The following is a 23,712-nucleotide window of genomic DNA, read 5'->3' as shown; positions in this document are numbered from 1 at the left end:
GACAGAGAGAAACACTGAAAATAAACAAACTGAAACTGTGTTTTAAAACTTTGATGATGAAAATTTTTAATTCCCTTATGAAATGTGACAAGAAAAAGCAAAGAAACATCATGAGAAAAGCTCTCCCTCCCCGAATGCTTCAGTCAAGAGCTCCTTAGTGCTACTGGGAAGTTTCCATTCAACATTTATAAATGCCATCCTGAGAATCATTAAAGCAACATAACAGGTAGCAGACACATGCGCACACGTGTGCACACGACAGTCATTTAATTATTCATTCAGATATTCAGTTGCTTTCTCTCTTTCATTCTTCTCTCTGTGTATCCTTTCACCTCTTGTTCTCTTAATGCCACTTTCTGTTAAAAGGTGACTTTATTAATCAAATAAGAAATATATATAAAAGTATCTCTATCATTTCCCCCTGACCAAGCCTTTTTATACACTATTTTTGATTTGTGGTAGAACACACTTTTTAGCTTCATTGCTTTGGAGATCTGTCTTAAAATAAAATAAAAAAGAAAATAAATTAAAATATATACTAAAAAAAACTTACCAAAAATATCAAGCTTAATAAATATATTTAAACAGTTTTTTTAAGCAAATGAAGCCTGAACTGATGAGAACTTCCAAAGTAGGATTGCAGTTGGGCCACATTTTGACCAAACAGCCATGTAACCTATCCAATTTTCTTTGTTGGCATACAAATAAACAAACTTCAGCCTGAAGCCTACCATTTCACATTTTAAAAGCCAATTGTCTTGTTTCAAAAACAGCAGAAAAAAAGAAACTGATGGCCACCAGTACTACCCCTCACCCTCCTAATAAATCTGAAAATCCTACACCAATTTAGTCATAAGTTATCACATTCACAAGATTTTCAGTATTCATCTTAACCTTGAAGTCAAGGTCACTGGGATTTGAACTCATCCAAGACTTTTGGTCGAAGCACCTATGGTATCAGTTTGAAAATCCTACATCGATTCATTCACAAGATTTTTAGAAAACTTGAGGTCAAGGTCAGAGGTCAGCGTCACTGGAATTCAAACCCATCTGAGATTTGTAGTAGATGCACCTGTGATATCAACTTGAAAATCCTTGATGACTTCCTTCTTGAGTTATTGCATCGATAAAATTTTTAGAAAATTTGATCTCTGACCGTGACCTCAAGATTAGAACTTCGTCCAAGACTTTTAGTAGAAGAACCTACGGTATCAATTTCAAAAGGCAACGTTGCCTTGTTCTTGAGTTATTGTATTGCTCACCTGGCTGGGAGGAGGACAACAGCCCATAACCCTTTTACAGCTGAGAGGAAAAACTACAACTAATGCTGGAAGATGAGCAAGCTAAAACTCAAGAAGCTTTAAGCGGGACTCCTAAACCACTTTCACAGATGAACTCCAAAGACAGAAGAATCAGGTCCATGCACTACCCAAAGTTGCATTTCCTCGATTTTAACACAAAACAGGACATAGTCCATGTCTGATGTGTTCTGACTACTGGAAATACTCTTTGGTTTTAGCAGATGGAAGTGACTTAGTAGAGCATCAAGGAGGCTTGACAAAGGACAACTACTTATTCACTATGGCTTACTTGTTGTCACTGTATCTAAGAAGGAATACTACATGTACTTTACACTTGGATCCTGAGAGGCTAAATTAATTTCCAGTGCAAATGAGTTTGATATGTATGATTTTAATGAAATGCGTATGTCTGCAATGCACATGTAAAATTGTGGGCAACAGGCACATCTTACTGAAATGTTTTTTATGTTCTGTTCTGCAACACTTGCTGAAAATTTTTGGTTCAAATTTTTTTTTGCTCTTCTAATGATACAAAATATTTAAATTAAATAAATACACTAGAAACAATATCCTTCAAATGGCATAACATACTATAAAGTAACTAGTGCAGGTATATAATAATAGCCAGTATGTTGCAAAAATATAAGATAAGAGATATTTCTTTTATTTCTACAACAGAGAACAGAAAAATATTGGGGTTTCTAAACTGTCACCATGGTGATAATGTTTCTGTATTTAGATGTATTGTAATATAGGATTGTTATGTCTGTGCTACAATGTAATGCAATACAATAATCTAAGAGAAGTCTAACATACAGGGCTTAAAAAAGCCAACATTCACAAAACACGCATGCTAAAATGATTCCTCTCAACATACTTATTTACTTGCTCTATAAAGAATGACGACAGTGGAGAGATGGAAGAAGAATGAAAGATGTGAGAGACAGGAAGAGATAAAGAATGCACAGATGAGATTTCAGCTAAATCTCTGTTTCTCCTACTTCACTGTAACAAGCTACTAATTAAAAGAGCTTAGAGGGAGGGGGAGGGGGAGAAAGAGTTAGAGATGATTGCCTCCTGCATAATCCTATAATTACCACAGTCATGAAAAACAGTCACTCTGTCAGTCTAATGAAGAGATGTGTTCACAATTACTCTCAGAAAGCTCTGCTGAAACTCAGCGGTCTGTGTTTGTCATAATATAAGCTCTCACTCACTTTTACAAAGAAACACTGGGAAGATAGTTAAATAGTTCTTTCAACCAATTATGCCACGTAAGTATGTAAAATTTGGGATGTAACAGGATCACAATTAGAAGTATGCCACTTATAGTAGTCCTCTATATTAATTTGTGAATTTGCAAAAAAACATGCTAGGACTTCTAAATTCAGTGTGATGCCAGCTTACCAGAAATATCATACAAATGTCACATTTACCAGTCATTTAGTTTCTATGCTCTACCAATGATTTACAAATCCATATAATTACTTGATCTCCATTAGCCTGCCTGCATAAGTATTTATAAATTTTCACCTGCCACTGATGGTGATTTCACTGATGCCAATGGATCTATGTCGCTGGTTCACTCCAACTGCTCTGGTGTAGTATTGTCCACTCATATGTATTCTGACCTGGGCAGCTTGTACCATCTCCTGTAGGATAGGTGTGTTGTAGAAGTCATTGTAACCTGGCCTCAGGGGTGGCTGAGGGGTCAGCAGGCTGAATGTGATGTTACCTCCTGAGAAGGGCACGTCACTGATGCACATAAACATTACACAAAATTAGAAAAAAAACCCCAAGAAAATATTAGATTTTTTTTAAAATAAAAACACAATCACATAATCAAAATTTATATTTGTGAGTAGCTGTAAAGCACTGTTTAGATCTATATCACTAACAAACAAAGCTGCACTAACAAATCATTGATTGATTGATTGATTACATCTACCAGGAAACTACAGAACACAAACACCAAATTTGGTCTGAGGCCCAAGTAATAGAGTACAATCCTAAAGCTGCCTTCTGGAGAACAGTTACTTCTACATTTTAAAGTCTACAAATCTTTCTGTAAACACTATATGGAGAAGCATTGGGCAAAAGCTCTTCATCTTTGAATGTCAGTGTTTTAAGTTGTGTTGCCAGCAACATGACAAGGTTTGTTCATAGCAATAAACAAGAAGGCTGCAAGAAAATACTGTCATAAAATTCTAGTATTAAACAATCTACAGTATTTGAGATCCTTGTAGATTAGTAGCAATATTTCAGTTGTTACTAATGAGATAATGAATAACCCAGAAAACTGCATATTACTGATATGTAAATATACAAGTATGAAAGAAATCTAGGCCTTTACAAAGGAATTGCCAAAATGACAACACAATTCATTAATGCCTAATAAAAAACTTCACATCAGAGTTTCTACCAAAATCATTTTGTGCCACCTCTCACTTGCCTTTTGTTTTTTTGGTGTCTCATCAAGAAAAATAATTGTTTACCTGTTCGTAATGACACGATTTAAGGATTATCTAAACTGACTAAGGCATGTCTAAATGTATCCAGCCAAACACTCCAATGGACTCAGATGTTTTGTAAGATTAATTCAATCTAGCATGATAAAAGCATACTAGATTAAACAACATAGTTATATACATATTTAAACTGATCTCATGCCAAACTTTGTAATACGAATAACTCTAAAGGTTGTATGTGATATAATTTGCCAAGTCAAGTAAAAAAACAAGTAATGGCCACATGTGATCTATTCATGCTTGTTCTGTCTAATGCCAAATAAGCCCCAGATGCGAGAAGCTATGCCAAGATTTAGTCCGACGGTGTATGTTAGACTATGTTCCAACTCCAGTTGTACATCCACTGCCAACTGACAGCGTGTGAGACATGTATACAAAAATGTATTTTTATATGTGTTTGTATTTCTTAATATACTAATCTAGCCCAGCCAGCAATTTCCTGTGCACTAGGAAAAATGCCCCAAAACAGGAATGGCCTAGTTTATTTTGAATGCATGGATTTAAATTTACTACATGTGTATTATTCAACAAGTTATCTGCTGTATTTATCAAGCTCATAATAAAAGAAATGGAACTAAATGTGATGTAACCCAGTAAATATGTGTCTACGCTCTTTCATTCTTCATGGACCAACACTACTACGTGGTCAGTCCTTGAAAAACATATGTAAGCACTTATAATGCTGTTGAGCCTATTCATGATGTTGGGTTTCTATTGCATCACTTCCTGTTTCATTTTGAAATTGTCAGTTTTACTTCCTGTATTTGTTAATTTTCCTTCCTTTATGACTATATGCCAGGCCCACATTAGTCTCACCTGTGTAGTCCTTCACACCTGTTTTCAATTAGCCAGTCACACGGCCCTGTATATATATATCTCCTATGTTACACTTCTGATTTCCTACAGTGTCTTGCACTTTTTGTCAATGTTTTGTTTTTCACTTCATTTGTTGGGTTCTCCTTGTATATGACCTTTTAGACTGTTTAATTGACTGCTTTTTGCCTGCCCCTATGGATTATTTTCTATGTTGACTGATCTCTTGGATATGATCAGATCCTGCTTTTGAATTACAGATTTACATTTTTGGACTTTTATTCTGCCTCCTGGTGTCCTGTGTCCCTTTACCTCTGTGAAGGGACACAGTTATGATGGTTCAGAAGGTTTTCAAAGGGTTTTATGAGGAGTGGGCAGTACAATTAATTTCACTTCAGTTATCAACATCTAAAAATAGATATTGAGCTTTCCTGTAAAAAGCTCTCCTTATAGTAAACAATATGAACTTTTCATCCAACCTACCTGGACAGCTGCAAACAGTTGACTGAGTCCGGTCTTAGTAAAGGCCCATTGTTCTCCATTTCAAACACATTGCAGTTTCTGGCCATATACTGCCAGTCCAGCCATGACTGCTCTGTGTTGGTGTTATTCTCAGTGTCTGTGAGGTCAGCCTTTCTTCTCTGGATCACAACTGACTCAGGCATAAAGCCACTAAACTGAACAATAACATAAAATACCTGAAGGAGAGAGGCGTAAGAGTTGACGTGAACAGAATACGACTTGGAACACCAGTTCACTTGTAGACTCTAATACAGTTGAAAGCATTTAGCAAAGCTTACCACGGTGAAGCCTCAGTTTTTGCCACAAAAATTCTGTCATCTTGCACCGTGCTATATTAAAAGGTATAACTAATTTTCTGCATTTTCACAGATAACAAATGAAACACTAAAAGACATTAGTCAGGTGCTCTGTTGCATCGTGTTTAACAAATGTTAATAATTACATTTTTTGTAATTTGCGCACTGAAAGGGAAATTCAGCTAAATACAAATACATCTGAGCAAGTAGTTAGCAAACCTCAAAAAAAAGCAGCATGACAAGGTAAAGTCATTCATTCTACTCCCTCTACTGTTCTTCTCCTCCCACTGGGGCATACCATCAGACACTAAGATATCAAAGCTACCCCAATACACCACAGGAAAATGCCAGTTTGCTGATGCAACATGGAACTCAACAACTCATGCTCACATAAGAATATAATCTGTATCTGTGTTCAGATTAAAACAATGCAATTTTGTTCAAAGTCATTATTGAGTTTCTAATATGAACAATCTAAATTATAATTAAGGACTTTAGCAGAAAATAGACAGCCATCACTTCCACCTTTTCAAAAAGACACCCAGAAGTAGTCTCTTATCACATACAAACCATGTGTGTGCCTGTGTGTACAGTAGGTGTGTCTCTCTTTAAGTGTTATCTAGAACTACAGAGTGGGTTGGGACACTGGGTTACACAGTAGGGAGTGGACTAAGCCACCACTACGGCACAATCCCCACACCCACCCCACTTGCTAACATAAATACTTGAAACCTCAGAGAGTGGCTTTTATCTAGGGACTTGAGTTGGGCGACCACATCAGGACAGCTCCCAAAATCCTGCCCACACTCACATACACAGTTCAGAGAGAAGAGGAATTAGTCTTTTGACAACCCCAGCGTCAACAGAGCCAAAATCTAGCAGTCTTCCTCTCTTTCTCCCTCTCTGCCCCTCTGTGTGTGTGGCATTGAAGAGCTTAGACAGAACTGTCCACTGCACACACACAGGTGCAAGTGCAGATACATATTGTGGTGTTTGAATTGCAGCTTTTCAAATTTATACTAGACAACAATGGCATTTAGTTGACTGTTCAAATAAAATGATTTCTTATAAGGTCATCACATTACTTAGACTATCCATAGCAAGCACTAAATCTCAAAGTAAAAATAAGTTTACAGTAAACCTGATGCACCTATCCAATACTTTTGCTGTGCCTGATGAAAATTATTGAATGAATTAGCCTTTCAGTGTAGCCAGACAGCAGGTCTGGTCTTAAACTACAAAAGAAAAACATTTGGTACCAGGCCTATAGATTCTGTGCAGGCAGATGTCTGTACAGTCTTTGTCATAGTTGCTGCAAAAGTACAGTAACACGGGAAAAATAAGGGAAACTCTCAAAAACAGTCTCATGTTTGCCAAATGAAGCCAAAATTACAAATAAATTACAATATTTAAATTGGATGTTTCTCAAAACATAGTGGGCTCATGGCTGAAATGAGGTGCATTACCTGGTACTGTCCATTAGCCAAATCTACTGTAATAGTGACTCCTTCATCCAGTTCCTGTGCAGTCATGATCTTAGATACCCATGTGGTACCCATGTCCTGATCGTTGATATAACTTAGTGGATGGGCATTAAGGTTCAGTCTTAAGACTCTGTCATTGGTGGTGTCCTCAACCGCATTGGGGATACAATATCTGTTAACGGTAGCATAATATAAAACTAGTGTTTTAAATAGAGGAAAACTAATTTATTATTAGTTTTGGTATTACAAAGTAACTCCAGCTATAATATTCAGTTTTGAAAAAATGTACAGAGTAAATAAAAACTGTGATACTGTACCTCTCAATTAGAGGGTGCACCCTTGGGTGAGTGGGAGGACATCGACACTCAGACTGGACATGGAGCTCAGGGAGGACTCCTGAATACAGCTCTACTATTTCCCTGGTAAAGGAAGAAACTATACATTAAACCTAAATTCTGAACACAGAATGTCATTGCATGCAGACTAAACTGGGGATATGAAAAAAGAAGAAAACAACCAAAATTGAAACCAAAATATAAGTTAACAGCATTCTTTATTAAATTGTGTTAAATTAAACTATATAACTACTTTATATATATACTTAACGCTGTAAAACAAAAATCTGATGGATTTCCATTTTAAGAAAAAATCTCAAAGCACCTGTTAATGTCCTTTCGACTAAACATTTAGCTTAAACTGGTTAATCAAAGCCATAATTTGAAACTTCAGCCTTTTGTTTAGTGCATCTCTAATCTTGTCAGCTGCTCCCTGTGTGGAGTACATCACTGGTAACCAAAAGACTAATTGCTTTGTATTGAAGTCTCAGGAAAATCCTCTGGAAGCAGTATGGATTTTAAGATGCAATGATAAGCCCCCTCCTTATTTCACTTTAACACTTTATGATACTTCTACTTCCTTGTTATGTTAATCTGTTCAGTATTTGTGTATTTCTCACGATTTCTAAATCTTTTTTCTTTATTCAGTCTCTAAACAGACATTGAATGCTTTTCGTATGTGCTATAATTCATAGCTCTTTTCCTAAAAACAAATTTTCAGTGGTCATTTTATGACTCCTCCCTCCTTTCCCACTAGCCAGTCATTACCTGTCTCTCAGCTTCCTTCTGTCCAACTCACCTGTTAGTCAAAGTGGTAGGATAGAATCTAAAGTCCTGCATTCGTCCAATGAACTGATTAGACCCTGGAGAGATGAAAGGGGAGTAGGAAATGACATAAAGAAGGTGTTAATGGGTTTGCACTGAAGGCACTGAGTGAGAGGATTTCACAGTATTTAGTAGATTATCTTATCAGGTTCTTGATACCAGCTAAGTGAGGCTGCCCACAGCTGCTTATAATGGCCAAGTTCACAGTACAAGCCGAACTACATCTGCCAGTCTTTACGTGTCTCCACTAGAGAGCAGCTAAAGCTAAAGCATGGCTTTAATTGGTTAATGATTGTTTACTCTAAACTGGACACTCTTTGTATGAACCTGCTGTGGAAACCTTAAGAGCATGTATCCAGGCTTTTTACAATAATTCCCTTTAGTTTAATATATTAAGATAACCATTAATTGCTACAATGCAGCAGCTCTTCTGCTGTGATATGTGTTAGGTATTTTAGTACCATGGGAGCATTTACTGGATATTGTTTTATAGTGACATTATGTAGGAAAACTCTGTCATTCAATAAGGCCCCTTTTGTTTTAGTTATTTTTCTCTTTGACCCAAGAATTGATGTGTGAGAATCACAGGCTGGTACAAGGTTGAAATACCACAGAGATCACTCCCTCAGCTACATTAGTTTCTTAATCTTTTAGACGCCTGTTGAAGGCCAAATGGTTTGTTTCAGATTTCACTAATGTAAGAACTCTTCGTTTTGTGCCTTGAAAATATGTCGCTGAGATAATCACAATTGTAGCTGAACTAATAAACTACACAAAGGATGCTTCTTCACCCAAGGGCAGGAAGACGCTGCCTTATCTTGGTCTGTACTGGTTTAAACTGATAATCTGCTGTCTCATGAATTTTACCCTCTATATAAACTGTTGTACTTGTGAATAAAGTTGAGTCACTTTGGGAAGACAATCTAAAGCAGTCTCTGTTTTCTTGTTCTCCCAAGCTGCTCCCGAGCTGCTCGTACTAACACGCTGAATGGCATGCTTGAATATTACTTGAGAATATATTTGACTGTGTTACAGACTAAGGGACATTCTCTGCTGATAGGTGAAGGTACATTCTCTGCTGATAGACGTCCACGCCTCGGAGGAAGCCGATCCACGGAGTAGGCCCTGGAAACAGTTTCCTTCAATATGCGTGTTTTATTTTACAACTGATTTTAAAGGTACTTAAATCAGTGCAATATAAAACCAAGTGGCAATTATATATAAAATATAAATTTTATAATAAAATGTATGATACACAATTGCTGCAGGTAGCTGTAGTGATTGTGGTGGCAGATCGAGGAGTACATAAAACAAGCAATTGCTAGTCAGCTGTCTCACCTTTCAGTTCTACTGCTCAGTAGTTTATTATGGTCAAAATCATAGACTGCATCAAAAAAGAAAAACTTGTTTACTTTGTATTGCTACTTTTTTTTCATCAGAGTCCAGACTGACTGCTGGAGTGACTCACCATAACCTCTGGAGACACAACGTGGTATTACGAGGATGTTTGGAAATAAATGTTGCATATTGCACCTTGAATTATTTTCTGAACTATAAAAAACTGGATATTTGTAAGGCCATAAAGTTGTAAATGACAAATTAATTTAATTAAGTTAAAAAAAATAGTACTTTTAAACAATAAATGTTCATAAATAGAGAAAACAAAAAAAAATTTAAGTTCCCAGTCACTTAGACTAGGAGATGTGAGTACTTTTAATGTGAGTACAACTGTTAGTACTGTTCCTCCCAGCTTATTTAAAGCTGATCTACTCATGAAACAGGAAGAGACCATGTCCAAATCAGGTAGATCACATGTGCAATGCTAGTAACGCTCCACAAACATAGCGACGGATACTGGTTTGCAACCAGAAAGCTTTCATTTTGAAGCAGCAACAGGAGGAAAAGTTAACTTAATGGTTTAAGTAAACAGAAAGAAGTCAGCAAACAGTAAACTATGGCTCATATTGAAAAGTACAAACACAGGAACACAGTGATCTGAAGTTTAGTTTCACACAGAGAGATTCAGCAGAAGCAACAAAGGAGTTTTCTCTACTGTCTACAGCAAAGAAAGACATGATTTTAGCTGCCAATGACACAGATTAGCAGAAAAGACCATCACAGGCTGGCTGCAGATAGCACTATTACTGAGCAGAACTTCACTGCTTATCTCCTGCATATGGCTCAAGTTGAAGGAAGAAATCTTATCAACAGTGAGACTGGAACTAAATTCACTGCCAATTTAAAGCTCAGATATTACTATATTTAATACATTCTATCAGAAATATCGGCAAAACAAACAAAAAACATTTTATCTCATGCAAAGAGTTAAAAAATTGTGGACACAGCCTCTCAAGCTTCAAAGTGTCTTTAACAAGCATAGATATGCTGGAATACATCAAACACACATGGACATACTGGACTGAACACCAAAGACAAAGAAATCAAACACATAAGCACAGTAAAGTTCAAACACATCATCTTCTCCATACATAACCATACATATGTGACAATGTTGGACAGAACATAAGAAGATGAAATCTGTCCAAAAAAGAAGGCTGGAGTCTTTTAGTATCCAACCAACTTTTGTCTGGTTCGACAATAACTCTTAGAAGATGGATAACGTCTCTAAACATCGACAGAACCCCTGCCATGTCTAGCTTTGCCTGTGAAAGTGTCTGTGTGCAAATGCTTGTGTATGTGTGTATGTGTATTTGTATTTGCTGCTCAGAGAGGCTTTGGTGTGTTTGGCCCAACCACAGTATTGTGTGTTTGAGTGTGTGTGCTTTGGGAGGGTGCATGTGCATGTAAAACAGAAGGAAAGTGAGGAAGTGTTATGGGATGTAAGTGTGTTAGATCAGTGTGTGGTTGTGCAGCCTTAGGCTTTGGCTGAGGATTTCTTTAGCATGTGGAAATGGGATTATGCCTTCCTCTGAAAAGCACTCTTCCTATTGTTACTGGGATGATGCAAGGTATAAGCCTTAATTCTCTCTTCTCTGTGTGTCTCTCTCTTCTTTCTGTGTGTTTAACTTACTTACAGCCATTTCTCTTCTTATTCTTTGTTTTTATGGTATAACAACTGATGGCAGTTTAATAACAGGCCATAACAGGTATGTGTTTTTCCTCTCTGTCTTTTAATAGAGTAGATTAAAGCATCAATTATCATATTTACTACGTTTCTGAGTCCATAATTTCTTACTGGTTAAATAACAGTGACAGTCCTGGCTGCAGCAATACCAGCCAATGTTAAATACTACAAGTCCCAGGATACCAAACACAGCAAACATTCCTTAACCAGCTTACAGCAGTTTGCCACCATTCCTTTTTCCAATATATGCACACAGAAGAAAGCAGCAACCAAGCAAGTTTTTAATATCATAACCAAAGTCTTAGCTACAAGATTGAGCAAACATATTTCAACAATTATACATCCTAATCAAACAGGATTTATTCCTGGTAGATGGTCATTCAATAATGTCTGTTTATTATTAAATACAATTTACTCAGGTTATGGAAAAGAGGCTAAAACAGCAGTACTTTCTCTGGATGCCCAAAAAGCGTTTGATCAGATTGAATGGTCTTATATGGGCAATCGTGGCTCAAGAGTTAGGAGTTTGCCTTGTAATCAGAAGGTTGCCGGTTCGAGCCCCGGCTTGGACAGTCTCGGTCGTTGTGTCCTTGGGCAAGACACTTCACCCGTGTTTGCCTACTGGTGGTGGTCAGAGGGCCCGGTGGCGCCAGTGTCCGGCAGCCTCGCCTCTGTCAGTGCACCCCAGGGTGGCTGTGGCTACAATGTAGCTTGCCATCACCAGTGTGTGAATGTGTGTGTGAATGGGTGGATGACTGGATGTGTAAAGCGCTTTGGGGTCCTTAGGGACTAGTAAAGCGCTATATAAATACAGGCCATTTACCAGGCCATTTATATATTTGAGACTCTAAAACAATTTGGTTTTGGGGAATATTTTAGGGATTGGATTAAAATGATTTATCTGTGTCCGGTGTCCTGCATTCTCACTAACGCAGATAAATCCTCCCCCTTTCAATTACAACGCGGAGTGAGACAGGGGGATCCCCTCTCACCGCTTCTTTTTGATATAGCTCTGGAGCCCCTTGCCATTAACATAAGAAACCACCCTGGTATACAGGGAGTTAAATTTGGGAATGTTGAAAGTCTTGTTAATATGCATGCAGATGATTTACTGATCTGCCTTTCCGAACCAGAAATTTCATTCCCTAATCTTTTAAATTGCATTAAACACTTTGGGAAATTATCAGGATATATGATCAATTGGGACAAATCTGAATTTATGCCAATAACAGATAATCTATGCCCAAAGTTTCTCAGCTCACTCCCATTCAAATTAGTGACTACATCTTTTACCTATCTTGGCCTTAAGATCTCTAAAAATCCCAAACTCCTCTATAAATTGAATTTTTTGGAAATGCTGGACAAGCTCAAAGACGATATCAAAAAAAATACTTCCAGTGGGGGGTTGGGTCTTCCTGTGTTTAGACATTATTACTGGGCAGCAAATTCAAGAGCTCTATTGCACTGGCAGTGGGGTTTGCCTACTGATTATTGTTATGATAAGCTTCCGATCTGGCTCCAGGTAGAGGCAGCAAAAGTATCTGAAGCCTCATTACCGGTCTTATTGTTTTCTAACACGGGTTCTTCTAATAATTCGATCAGTTGTAATTTTGTTGTTAAACACTCCTTAAAGATATTAAGTCAAATTAGAAAATCTCTTAAACTACCTGACTTTTCAGTAAGAATGCCAATAATACATAACTACTTGTTTAAACCAGGTAAAGTGGATAGGGTGTTTTTAGAATGGGGAGAAAAGGGATTGAAATGCATTGAGGACTTATATAGATGACAAATTTATGTCTTTTCTTCAACTTCAACAAAAGTTTCAGTTACCTCAATCACATTTTTTTCGTTTTCTTCAAATAATGAATTTTGTGCAACAAAACTTTTCAGACTTTTCACTGAAGCCACTAAGTCATACTTACTTTGATATAATTCAGAAAGCTGATTTTAAAGTGCTTTACAATCCCAGTTGATTCTGATCGAATTAAGAATACACGGACTGAAGACCTCGGTGTTCCTCTGTCTGAGGACCAATGGTCAAATTGTTTGTCCAATATTCAGAAAGGCTCAATAAACACCAGATATAAACTAATCCAGTTTAAAGTCATTCACAGATTACACTTTTCTAAACTTAAACTTAACGGATCTATAATTCTGTATCCCCCTTATGTGACAGATGTAATATCGGTGAAGGTTCCCTTGCACATCTATTTTGGCATTGCCCTGTCTTGAAAGCTTTTTGGAGCCAGATTTTTACGTGGTTTTCAAACCAATTTAGGAAAAAAGTGCCACTCGATGGTAGACTGGCTATACTTGGATCATTTGCATCAATCGAATCTTTTTCCTTTTCACAAAAACAGATAATTACAATGGGTATGCTGGCTGCAAAGAAACGTATTCTTTTACAGTGTTTTAAAAGGTGGATTAATGAGATGGTGTCTGTGGCTAGGGTGGAACAGATACAAATTGGTCGAAAGGGGAAACTGGCAAGTTTTTGTACGATTTGGCAGCCATTTCTAGAATTTTTAAAAATTAACTGATCATAATTCATGCCTCACACTCCGCGTGAGTTTTCTTATTTTATTTTACTCTTTAGTTAGTTAATATTGTTATAATTTTTTCTTCTTCTTTTTTTCTCCTTCTTTTTCCTTTTTTCATGCTTATAAGTTCACAAATGCTAAATATAGTAATTGTCCTCAGTTGAATCTGTATAAGCATGCTGTGTTTAATTTAAAAGCAAAAAATAAAATATTTAAAAAAACCCAAAACAAAACCTTTTTTAATATGTTTACATTAGAACCAGATTTAGGACTGAAACTTGTTAGAACTAATACTTAAAATACATATTGATATCAACATTATGTAAACATAATGATACTTGTTAGTTAGTTAACCCGACCCAAAATTCTTGATAAAGAGAGTAGTAAGATTCATTGTTATTATAAAAACCTTAGCTTATAAAAACAAGGTAATTAGCCAATGTAAATGCGCTGAATGAAAAATGCTGACCCTGAACAGTGAGGAAAACCTTGGTTTGGTTTCATGAAAATCTTAGGGATTACACGGATTTATGATAAAGATTTTCAGTACCATATGGACACATATTATTCACACCTCTGCACCAAGTTAGCTCCTTAAAGTTATTAATAATATATTATTAACAGCTGATTTAGGACTTTCTTGACAAGTGATCACACTTCCTTAACAACATTTGAGTTGGTAGTTGGCCTTTAAAGATCTTTTCGCTGTACTTACAGTTTTCGGTTAGTACTTTCCCATCCAAAAACAGACATAGCTGTTAATCAATACATCTGATCAGTATTTACATAATCAATCCACTGATAAGAATTCTAGACACAGCCTCTGGGTTCAACAACCCTTCTCCCTCTCCGTCTACCACACGCACAACATCTCTGATTCTCTCTCACTCCCTCAAGCCAATCACTTGCATTGATCATCCTCTCTGTTGTGATCTTCAGCTGATCAGCTGCTACCTGCTGTGAACTACGGATCAATGACTGATAAACGAGAAGAAAAACACTCGTTTATCACCCTGGAGATGAACGGATATCATTTTTCTCTCAATTTCTCTGCTATTGACTGTTAGACAGCTCGGAGGCACTACAAATCAATCACAGATGTGTAGTTGAAGCAGGATAAAGGCTCGGAGGAAAATAAAGGTGAAGCAGTCATTGACACCATATTAAGATATACTGACATGATAAACTAAGAAGTAATTTTTCTCTTCTTGGACTGAAAAAAAACCCAGATGGTGGTACTGGCTCAGATAATAAAGGTGAAGCTTATTCTTTATTCTTAAAGCAGTGTTTTTACAGTTTGGACATCATAGACATTTAAAACAACACAACAGAGGAAGTAAAGCATCTAAAACATCTGGCTGTAATGTGGTGCTGAAGTAAAGAAATTTATCAAATGCATTTCATGAAAATGTATTAAAAAAAACAACCCAAATCAAAATACTTAAAAAAAACAAAAAACAGTCATATTTACCCTTAGAGCTGAGTCCCACCCACATGGCACCATCCTCACTGACATCAGAAAGCCTGGTGGTCAGTTGTTGTGTGTCAAATGGTGTTCCATCCTCTTTGAGGCCATCCAGGAAAAGATTTGCATGTCTGTCATGGATCTGCAATTTCCATCAAAGGGAGATACATATATCCTTGATGAGCAGAATGAAATCATTCTTTATATTTACCTTGTATGTTTACAGCTCTGTGCAGTGAACTGTGTGTATGAGGGGTTTCAAACCTAAATAAGCTGTGGGCCACTGCTGGCACTGCCATCTCATTTGGGGCTACTTTAGTGTTCAAGTAGTACAAATAACAAAAAAACAAACAAACAAGAAAAAAGCCACAAATGTTTCTGAAAATGTAGTGTTGTGTTTGTTTTTTTAAATTTCATTTGTTGTAGAAGATGACAAAACTGCAAATCTGAGCCCCCTGGTGTATATTAACTAGGGTAGGGTCACAAAAATGTCAAAAGTGTCACAAAACTGTGACTAGTACACTACGCTGACTCGGATAACTGAGTTATATTTAAAAAAATGAAAAACACCTAGTAGTAGCTTGAGGATTTGATTGAGAAACGAAAAGTGACCGATGTTTTAAAATAATGTCTATGTATATTTTACACCAAGCTTTATATATAGTACAGTGCAAAAGTGATCACATTAAAAGTTTTATTGCAGGGAGTGGCCAGAAGGGCACATGCAGCTGTACAGACATAGCAGCAGGTTACTACTGTAACACAGCATCTTAGAAAGCGGCAGCTGCTCTGTGTTCGCCTGTTCATCTTTGTGCAAAAGTGTGTGCAAACACCATCAGTGCATATCTATGCGCGTGTGTGTGTGACTACGTGTGTGTGAATTATACATACGGCTAATCTTCCAGCTCATTTCCCCAGTAGCAGAAAGTGCCTCAGGCTAAACTGCCTCAGCTGCAAATTAGCTTTCTGTTTGACCAAAAATCTCCTCTCCACTCCTTTCCCCTCTCCTTTCCTGATCTGCTGCATGAATATTAAAAACTGCACAGCAGACAACACCGTCAAAGCAGGACCAGTTCGCTTTCACATCAAACCCAGGCCAAAAGAAAGATACTTCCAAAAAAGGGACATCACTCCCCCATCCCCGCCTCACACACACACCCACCCACCCCTCTTCCGCTCACCAAAAAAACTTTAATGTGTCCTGTCCCACTTTCTCCCTTTACTGCAATCTCCAAATCCTGTGTTTGGGAAACACACTGTGGGACCACTGATAGACGTGACAGTCTCTGTCTTACTAGAGCCCTCCTTCTCCTGTTTCATCTTTCTCGTCTCTTCCACTCTGGTCCTCCTTGCTTTGTCCTTTCTCCTCTTCATGAGGTCATTTGATTCCTTCACCTTTTTTTCAGTTTTTCAGTCTCCTCACCTCATTTTCATTTTCTCCATTTTCTACCCTTTTTCCAAAACCATTTTTACTTTCTCGTCCCTCTCACTTGATGACTTCCTCCTCTCATCTCCCTTCCTGTCTCTTCCCCTCATGTTTATCTTGCCCCGTCGTTCTCACTTGTTGTCAGCTCTTTAGGGAAGTTGAAAAGGTGTGAGGAGAGAAATAAGTCCAAGTCAAAAAACGCCTTTAGGGGATGAAGGCAGGCCCAGACAAGTGTCTGCCTCTCAGAGGATAGTTAAGACACCCAGACAGACACGTTCATGATAGCTGATTGAAGACTGGCAAACGCATGAGAGCACAAGAGAGAGCGCAGGAGAGTAAGGGAGTGGAAAAAAAGAAAAGAGGGAAAAAGAGACAGGGGGAAGAGAAAGAAAAGTCTGAGCGTGGCTGTAAGAGAGGAAGCTAGAAGAAGGGCCCTCTTTAGGAATCTCTAAGCCAGAGCTGTGTTGCTCTTGGGATGATGTGAGGCAGTTGTCAGGCCTGATGTAAATGAATCCTGAAGCACTTCATCCTCCTTAGCCGCCATGCGCCCTTTTGAAACACAGCCAACTCCCCTTTGTTAGCTTTCACAAACACTTTTTCTCCAGTTTTCCTTTTCCCTGCCCATCTGTATTTTTACCTCATCCTTTCCTCCACCTTTCTTCGTCTCTTTTAGCCAGTGTAACTTCAGAGTTCTTTCAGCATATGGGTAAACAGAAAAAGGACTTCTTGAATTCTTGTGTTGATAACTAGTCTCATTTGGACTGTGTCCAGAAGAAAGATGCATTTGAAACTCTACCTGTTCTCTTTCTATTACACAGAGGACAAGCACCATAAGGTATTGCCACTACTTGCATATCCATTTATACAGTGTAATCCACAAGTAGCAGCTACTATTTTTAGTTAATTATGTATTTACAAGAATAGCAATTACCTGATTTGGCATCATACTGTAACTGAATGTCCCAGGGTTATACTGTATAACAATTTATTCAACAAAGCAACTAACCAATTTTTCGACTATAACAATTATTAATTGTAAAATGGTTACAAAGACTGGTTGAAAAGATAACTATGGGTTTTATTTCCCTATCCTGCAAACTCAAACTGCCACATTAAGATCAAAGCTGAAACTGTAAAGATATATGATTTCAGCAAGTTTCAGTCCTAAACTAAACTGAATATTAAAACTCAAACTCTGCACCAACTGTGGTCCATGCAACTACTTATAGCTGCAGAAGCATCATTAGTTTTTGGCCTGTATACCTTCAGTGTGAAAACTGCTTCTTCTGCTACATTGATCAAAATGCCACAGTTGATGTTAGATGAAAATTAAACTATAATAAAACAGAAACAGCACATTTTCTTTATTTATTCTTATTTTACATTGTATTATCCCCATTTTCACTGCAGTGGTAAAACTGATTGCCTTAGTTTAGTTGGCCTTAAAGGATTTCCAGGTACTATATTTCCCCTAAAACATATATCAAAGAGTTCTATAGCTCTTTAGTCTGACTTTCATAATTTACATTTATTAAATAGTTTTTTTTAACTGTGATATTTATTTTTTGCCCTCTTTGGGAGTTTTAAGCGCCCTTTCATGGCGCAAAACTCACCCCACTGGCAACAGTACCACCTAAGCCTTTCTAAAAGCCCAGAAACACCCTGAGTGGAAAGCTTTTAGTGATCTGTATACTGGCATTTTGACTAAAGCTCTTCTCGATTTTCACACTCCTGCCAAGCCATGGGTCAGTACACAGTGTGGACAGCAGTGTTTCTCCTAAGCTGAATTCGCAGCTGTGGGCCACAAAAGTAAAGGCAGTTAAGAAAGTACTAGTAAAAAACATCTCAAAGTTGCTATTCTGGTCATATAAAAACATTACCCATTGTAAATAATTCTCATTTTATATCAATATAATACCTGCAACCAATACCAAACATAAGGATCAGCAAAAAAAGTTTTTTAAAAAGTCAGCTGTAAAATATTCATTACATCACATCCACATGCATTCAAGTGATATTACCTGTTTAACCTGCTATTTCTTTCTTTCTTTTCTGGTATGGTTCAATTTCTGCAGGGGGTGCAGGTGGGAGGCATGATAAAAAAAGTTTAAAACCCCTGTTTTAATGTAAAATTATCAGCAATGTATTGAAACATGTCCCTTTGAAATATATACACTGCACATATTCCATATTTAATGCTGTATTTGTCATTCTCTTGGTGCTGTATTTGTCATTAATGCTTCTTGGAAATAAATCTTTTACCACTTGAAAGCCTGTTTATTTTTCCCTTAAGTGGTGCCACATATGTAAGGAAAATGCATGTGTACAATGAGCAACAGAGTTGAGTAAAAAAAAACAACAACTTGTCAACTCTTCTCTGCCAATGCCAAACAGCCTATTCTGCTATTTTGGTGTCACTGGATTGGATGACTAGATGTCTCAGAGGAAAAAGACATATCGGAAATTTAACATACGGGGGCCTCAGCAGCATGTAGAAGAACCATCACTCTGGCACAAACAGCACACCCAAGCTGACCCCACAAGTGCTCACTAGGGTTGAGGTCAAGACTTTGGAGATATGGGACTGTCACTGATTGAAGAATTTCATCTTGATATCTCCAATGCCTCCAATGATGACAACGCCTGTTTTTCCAGTGAGGTAGATTCTGTCCAACACCACCACATTGCCTCCACCAAGCTTGGTACCCTATCAGTGGAGCAATCAGGGTCTTCTCCACACTTTGATCCTACGATCCAACTGTCATAGGCACAATATGGATTCATTGCTGAACAGCACTAATAAGGCAACTGATTTTCATCACTTGGGGTACCAGAAGCCAACAACAAAATAAGATGTTTGGCATTGGTAGTTTTCATCGGTGCAACCCACACGCTCAGCTCTGCTGGTCAACCCACAAATGTATTTTCCTTACAAATGTGACACCATTTAGGGGGAAAATAAACAGGCTTTCAAATGGTATAGGATTTATTGCCAAGAAGCATTGTTAAACAAAAATAATAAACGAAAGACAAATTTCCTTAATTTTATATAAACTTTACATTTTTAGATGATTATATAAATGGCCTGCATTTGTATAGCGCTTTTCTAGTCCCTAAGGACCCCAAAGTGCTTTACACTACATTCAGTCATTCACCCATTCACACACACATTCACACACTGTAGCCACAGCTGCCCTGGGGCACACTGACAGAGGCGAGGTTGCCGGACACTGGCGCCATCGGGCCCTCTGACCACCACCAGTAGGCAAACATGGGGTTAGTATCTTGCCCAAGGATATTTGGCATGCAGCCAGGAGGCAGCCTGGGATCGAACCACCGACCTTCTGATTAGTGGCTGACCTGCTCTGCCACCCCATGGCTGTAGCTTAGAAGGTCTACTATTTTGAGTATGGTCTACCATACTCAAAATGGTGTTACAAATAGACAGCTGTCACAGATTAAAGGTTTAGCTCATCATGATACAGAAACCATGAGCAAAACGGCAGAATTTTGAAATCTATTATACCCTCCTAGGACTGTACTCTTTTGGACAGAGATCTCAGATGTTGTCCTAGGATCTGCTAGAGCCTCTCGTCTAGCTTGGGGGTCACTGCACCAAGTGCTCCAATTACCACTGGGACCACTATTGCCTTCACCCTCCACATGTTCTCAAGTTCTTCTCTCAGGCCTTGGTATTTTTCAAGCTTCCCCTGTTTATTCTTCCTCATGTTGCTATCCATCAGTATAGCTATATCTATCACTACTTGGCACAGATGTTCCGGCCACTTGGTTATGGCGTTCCATGTATGCTTTGCCTGCTACTATCTTGTACCCTACTGTTATGTGCTGGATTGCCTCAGGTGCATCTTTACACAGCCTGCACCTGGGATTTTGCCTGGTGGGACAGACCCCAGCCTCTAACAATCTTGTGCCGAGAGCTTGTATCTGTGCTGCCATGATTAGTGCCTCTGTGCTGTCTTTCAGTCCAGCTTTGTCCAGCTACTGGTAGGATTTCTGAATGTCAGACACTTCTTCTATCTGCCGGTGGTACAAACCGTAAAGGGGCCTATCCTTCCACGAGGGTTCTTCTCCTTGCTCTTCTTCTTTCTCGGGGTTCGTCTGCCTCAGGTATCCACTAAGCACATGGTCAGTTGTGGCCATCTTCCTGATGTAATCATGGATATTCGTTGTCTCATCCTGGACAGTGGTTCTGACACTCACTAATACTCAACCTCCGACCTGTTGCTTAGCATACAGTCTCAGGGTGCTGGATTTGGGGCTATACCCTCCATGCATGGTCAGGAGCTTTATTGTCTTGATGTTGGTGGCTTCTATCTCCTTCTGTATTCAGCAGGATACCTGATCAGGGGGTAGATCTTGTTCTTCCCATTCAGCTGACTCTTCAGGACATGCCTGACCCTCTGCAGGTATTTGGTGGTTGTGGATTCACTAGTGGCTTCTTCATCATTCCTATTTACCTGTGGGATTTTCAGGTATTTGTAGCTATCCTTGATATCTGCAATGTTCCCTTCTGGTAGTTCATTCCCCTCAGTTCTGACGGCCTTCCCTCTCTTTGTTACCATCCAATTATACTTCTCCAGTCCAAATGACATTCTGATGTCATTGCTATATACCCTAGTTGTGTGGATGAATGAATCCATGTCTCGTTCACTTCTGGCATACTGCTTGATGGCACCCATATAGAGGAGGTGGTTGACAAATGCTCCATTCTGTAGTAGGTATCCGTAGTCTTGCAAATGCTCTCACTGAAGGGATTCAGGCCTGTACAGAAGAGCAGTGGAGACAGAGCATCTCCTTGGTAGATCCTGCACTTGATGGTACAATTCGCTTGAAGTTGGCCTCTAGTGTTGTTTGTCACATCCCTATTGAGTTTTTGATGAAAGTTATTAGGGTCCTGTTGATCTTGTATAGTTCTAGGCATTCCATCCACGTGAGGGGCATTAAGTCATAGGATTTCTTATAGTCAATCCAGACAGTGAACAGGTTGGTGGTGCTCTTGCAATCTCGAGCGACTGCTCTGTCTACCAGTAGCTGGTATTTTGCCCCTCTGTTATTCTTGCCAATTCCAGTTACTTGCCCTACTCGTGTATTGACCCATGTGCCTGTTCATCTTAGCCGCTATGATGCCTGACAGGAGCTTCCATGTGGTATGAGGCAGGTTACTGGCCAGTAGTTGGATGGGCCCACTCCCTTCTGGGGATCCTTGCGGATCAGGACTGTCTGGCTGTCAGTTAGCCATTCTGGGTGTCTCTCGTTGATTAGCAGCTGGTTCATTTGTGCTGCCAGATGCTCATGGAGTGCAGTCAGTTTCTTCAGCCAATAGGTGTGAATCCTGTTGGGCCTGGTGCTGTCCAATTATCTATACCTGGGACCCTTTCTTGGATGTTTGCCACTGTGATGGATACTGGGCCATGTTCAAGGAGGTTGCTGTGGTCTGCTCCTAGCTCCACTAGCTAGCACTGAGCATTGCAGTTATGGGTTGCATCATTTTTCCAGATGCTCTTCTAGTATTACTCCATCTCCAGCCTTGGTGGGGCTGTTCTCATGTTGTTCCCCTGCCACTGAGAGTACACCCTAGATGGTTCAGCAAAGTACAGCTAGTTTATTCTCCTGCTTTCTATCTCTTTGGTATACCTTTTCAATTGGCTGGCTAAGGCTGTGAGTCTTTCCTTGGCAGTTTCCAAGGCCTCAGATATGGGCAGCTTACTGTACTTCTTAGGCACCTTCTTCATCGCACCTTTCTGTAGCTCCGATAGTTGGCTAATTTCCCTCTGTGCTACCTTAGCCTCTAGTCTCCTTCTCCATGTAGGACACTGCTCCTTGTGGCTGTTCATCTTACAGCCAAACATCTCTGTGAGGACTGCTGCTGTGTATAGATCAGCTGGTTGGTTTGGGGGATGGTCACAGTAGGGATTTTAAGTATTGCTGCATTCACATCTTTTAGTAGACCTTCAGAGGGTACTTCACATAGTCTTGGTAATCGGCTACAGAGAGTCTAGGTTTCCAGCTTCACCATTATCCTATCTTTCAGGTCAGCAGCCCTTCCTTACCATAGCTTATATATATATTTGTTATTATAAAAAAGAACATGTATTTGATGCTAACATGTATTTGATGCCCTAAGATGCTTAGGGTCAAAGGTAGGGCATAGCATAAAAAGTATGATGATTCAAAAAAGAAAGTATTTTAAGAGAGAAATCTATTTTACTGCTGTCAGATTATTCTATTAACAACTAGAGGAATGCTAAGCTTTATGCAGAGCTGAGCGTGATAGTACACATGAGCACATGGGTGTTTGAATGCAAGTTTTTCACAGACACTAGTTTATATACACTGCACTGTTACTGTTTGACCTTTCTCACACAGAATCCCACCTTACCCCTCTCCCACATTTTACACTTCCCTCCCATCAACTCTTTTGCTCTCATCATTCTTTATACCTTAAATCTTTACTTTTTACCCTGATCTCTCCACCCTGCTCACTTGAATTATACTCTCCTGGCTTTTCTTTTTGTTTCTTGGACAATCCAATCATGTTGCTTAGCTTATGCTTCACTGTCTCCTCCTCTTATACCTCATCCTCTTCTTTCTACCTCCTCTAATCCCTGACTTCCTGCCACAGCCCCCACACATCCTACTTCACCAGGCTCTATTCCCCCTGCATCTCTCCTCTGGGCTATGTTGCCCTGTGACTGACTGACATGCCACTCACTGATAACACACCTCATTCCACAGCCAGTGAAGCTTCCAAGGGGGGGGGGGGGGGGGGGGGGGGGAGGAGAATAAAGACAGTGAGAATGACATAAAAAACAAAATGAGAGAAAGAGAAATAACAAGAGATATTATGAGTTGGGAGTGAAGAGTTTAGTGAATGAGAGAACAATACTGTTGTTGACTAGAGAAAAGTAGCAGGCGAGAATAAGTAACACATAACAGGAGATGTTTTGTAAAGTATATAAAGGCATCACCAGAAAGGAGATGTATGTGGCAAAATTATTCTTAATATTAAGAAGGAAAAAAGGAAGGAAGGAAGGAATAAGCAACTAAAATTACAAAGAATAAAATAAA

The 23,712-nt window shown here is 38.8% G+C and overlaps 1 protein-coding gene and 1 pseudogene across 6 annotated transcripts in view; both read right to left on the bottom strand.

Annotated features, from left to right (window-relative positions):
- The window catches only part of ush2a (Usher syndrome 2A (autosomal recessive, mild)), a 223,142-nt gene that overhangs the window by 177,593 nt on the left and 21,837 nt on the right, over nt 1-23,712 (bottom strand). For all 6 annotated transcript variants that reach the window (XM_086282620.1, XM_086282377.1, XM_086282304.1 and 3 more), the window contains 6 exons: nt 15,204-15,339; nt 8,079-8,142; nt 7,262-7,363; nt 6,927-7,116; nt 5,126-5,340; nt 2,835-3,056 (listed from right to left, as the gene is read on the bottom strand). In XM_086282620.1, coding sequence (XP_086138746.1) covers nt 2,835-3,056; nt 5,126-5,340; nt 6,927-7,116; nt 7,262-7,363; nt 8,079-8,142; nt 15,204-15,339 — 929 coding nt within the window. The remainder of the gene's footprint in view (nt 1-2,834; nt 3,057-5,125; nt 5,341-6,926; nt 7,117-7,261; nt 7,364-8,078; nt 8,143-15,203; nt 15,340-23,712) is intronic.
- LOC147338813 (uncharacterized) lies at nt 20,356-21,347 on the bottom strand (annotated as a pseudogene).

Source organism: Aulonocara sp. 'chitande type north' Nkhata Bay, linkage group LG1 (genome assembly GCF_057382095.1).
Source record: "Aulonocara sp. 'chitande type north' Nkhata Bay isolate Kocher_YH1m ecotype deep benthic linkage group LG1, A_spYH_male_GT1.1, whole genome shotgun sequence".
Classification (NCBI taxonomy): domain Eukaryota; kingdom Metazoa; phylum Chordata; class Actinopteri; order Cichliformes; family Cichlidae; genus Aulonocara; species Aulonocara sp. 'chitande type north' Nkhata Bay.
The sequence above is the reverse complement of the archived record's forward strand: the minus strand, read 5'-3'. Positions and strand labels throughout refer to the sequence as shown.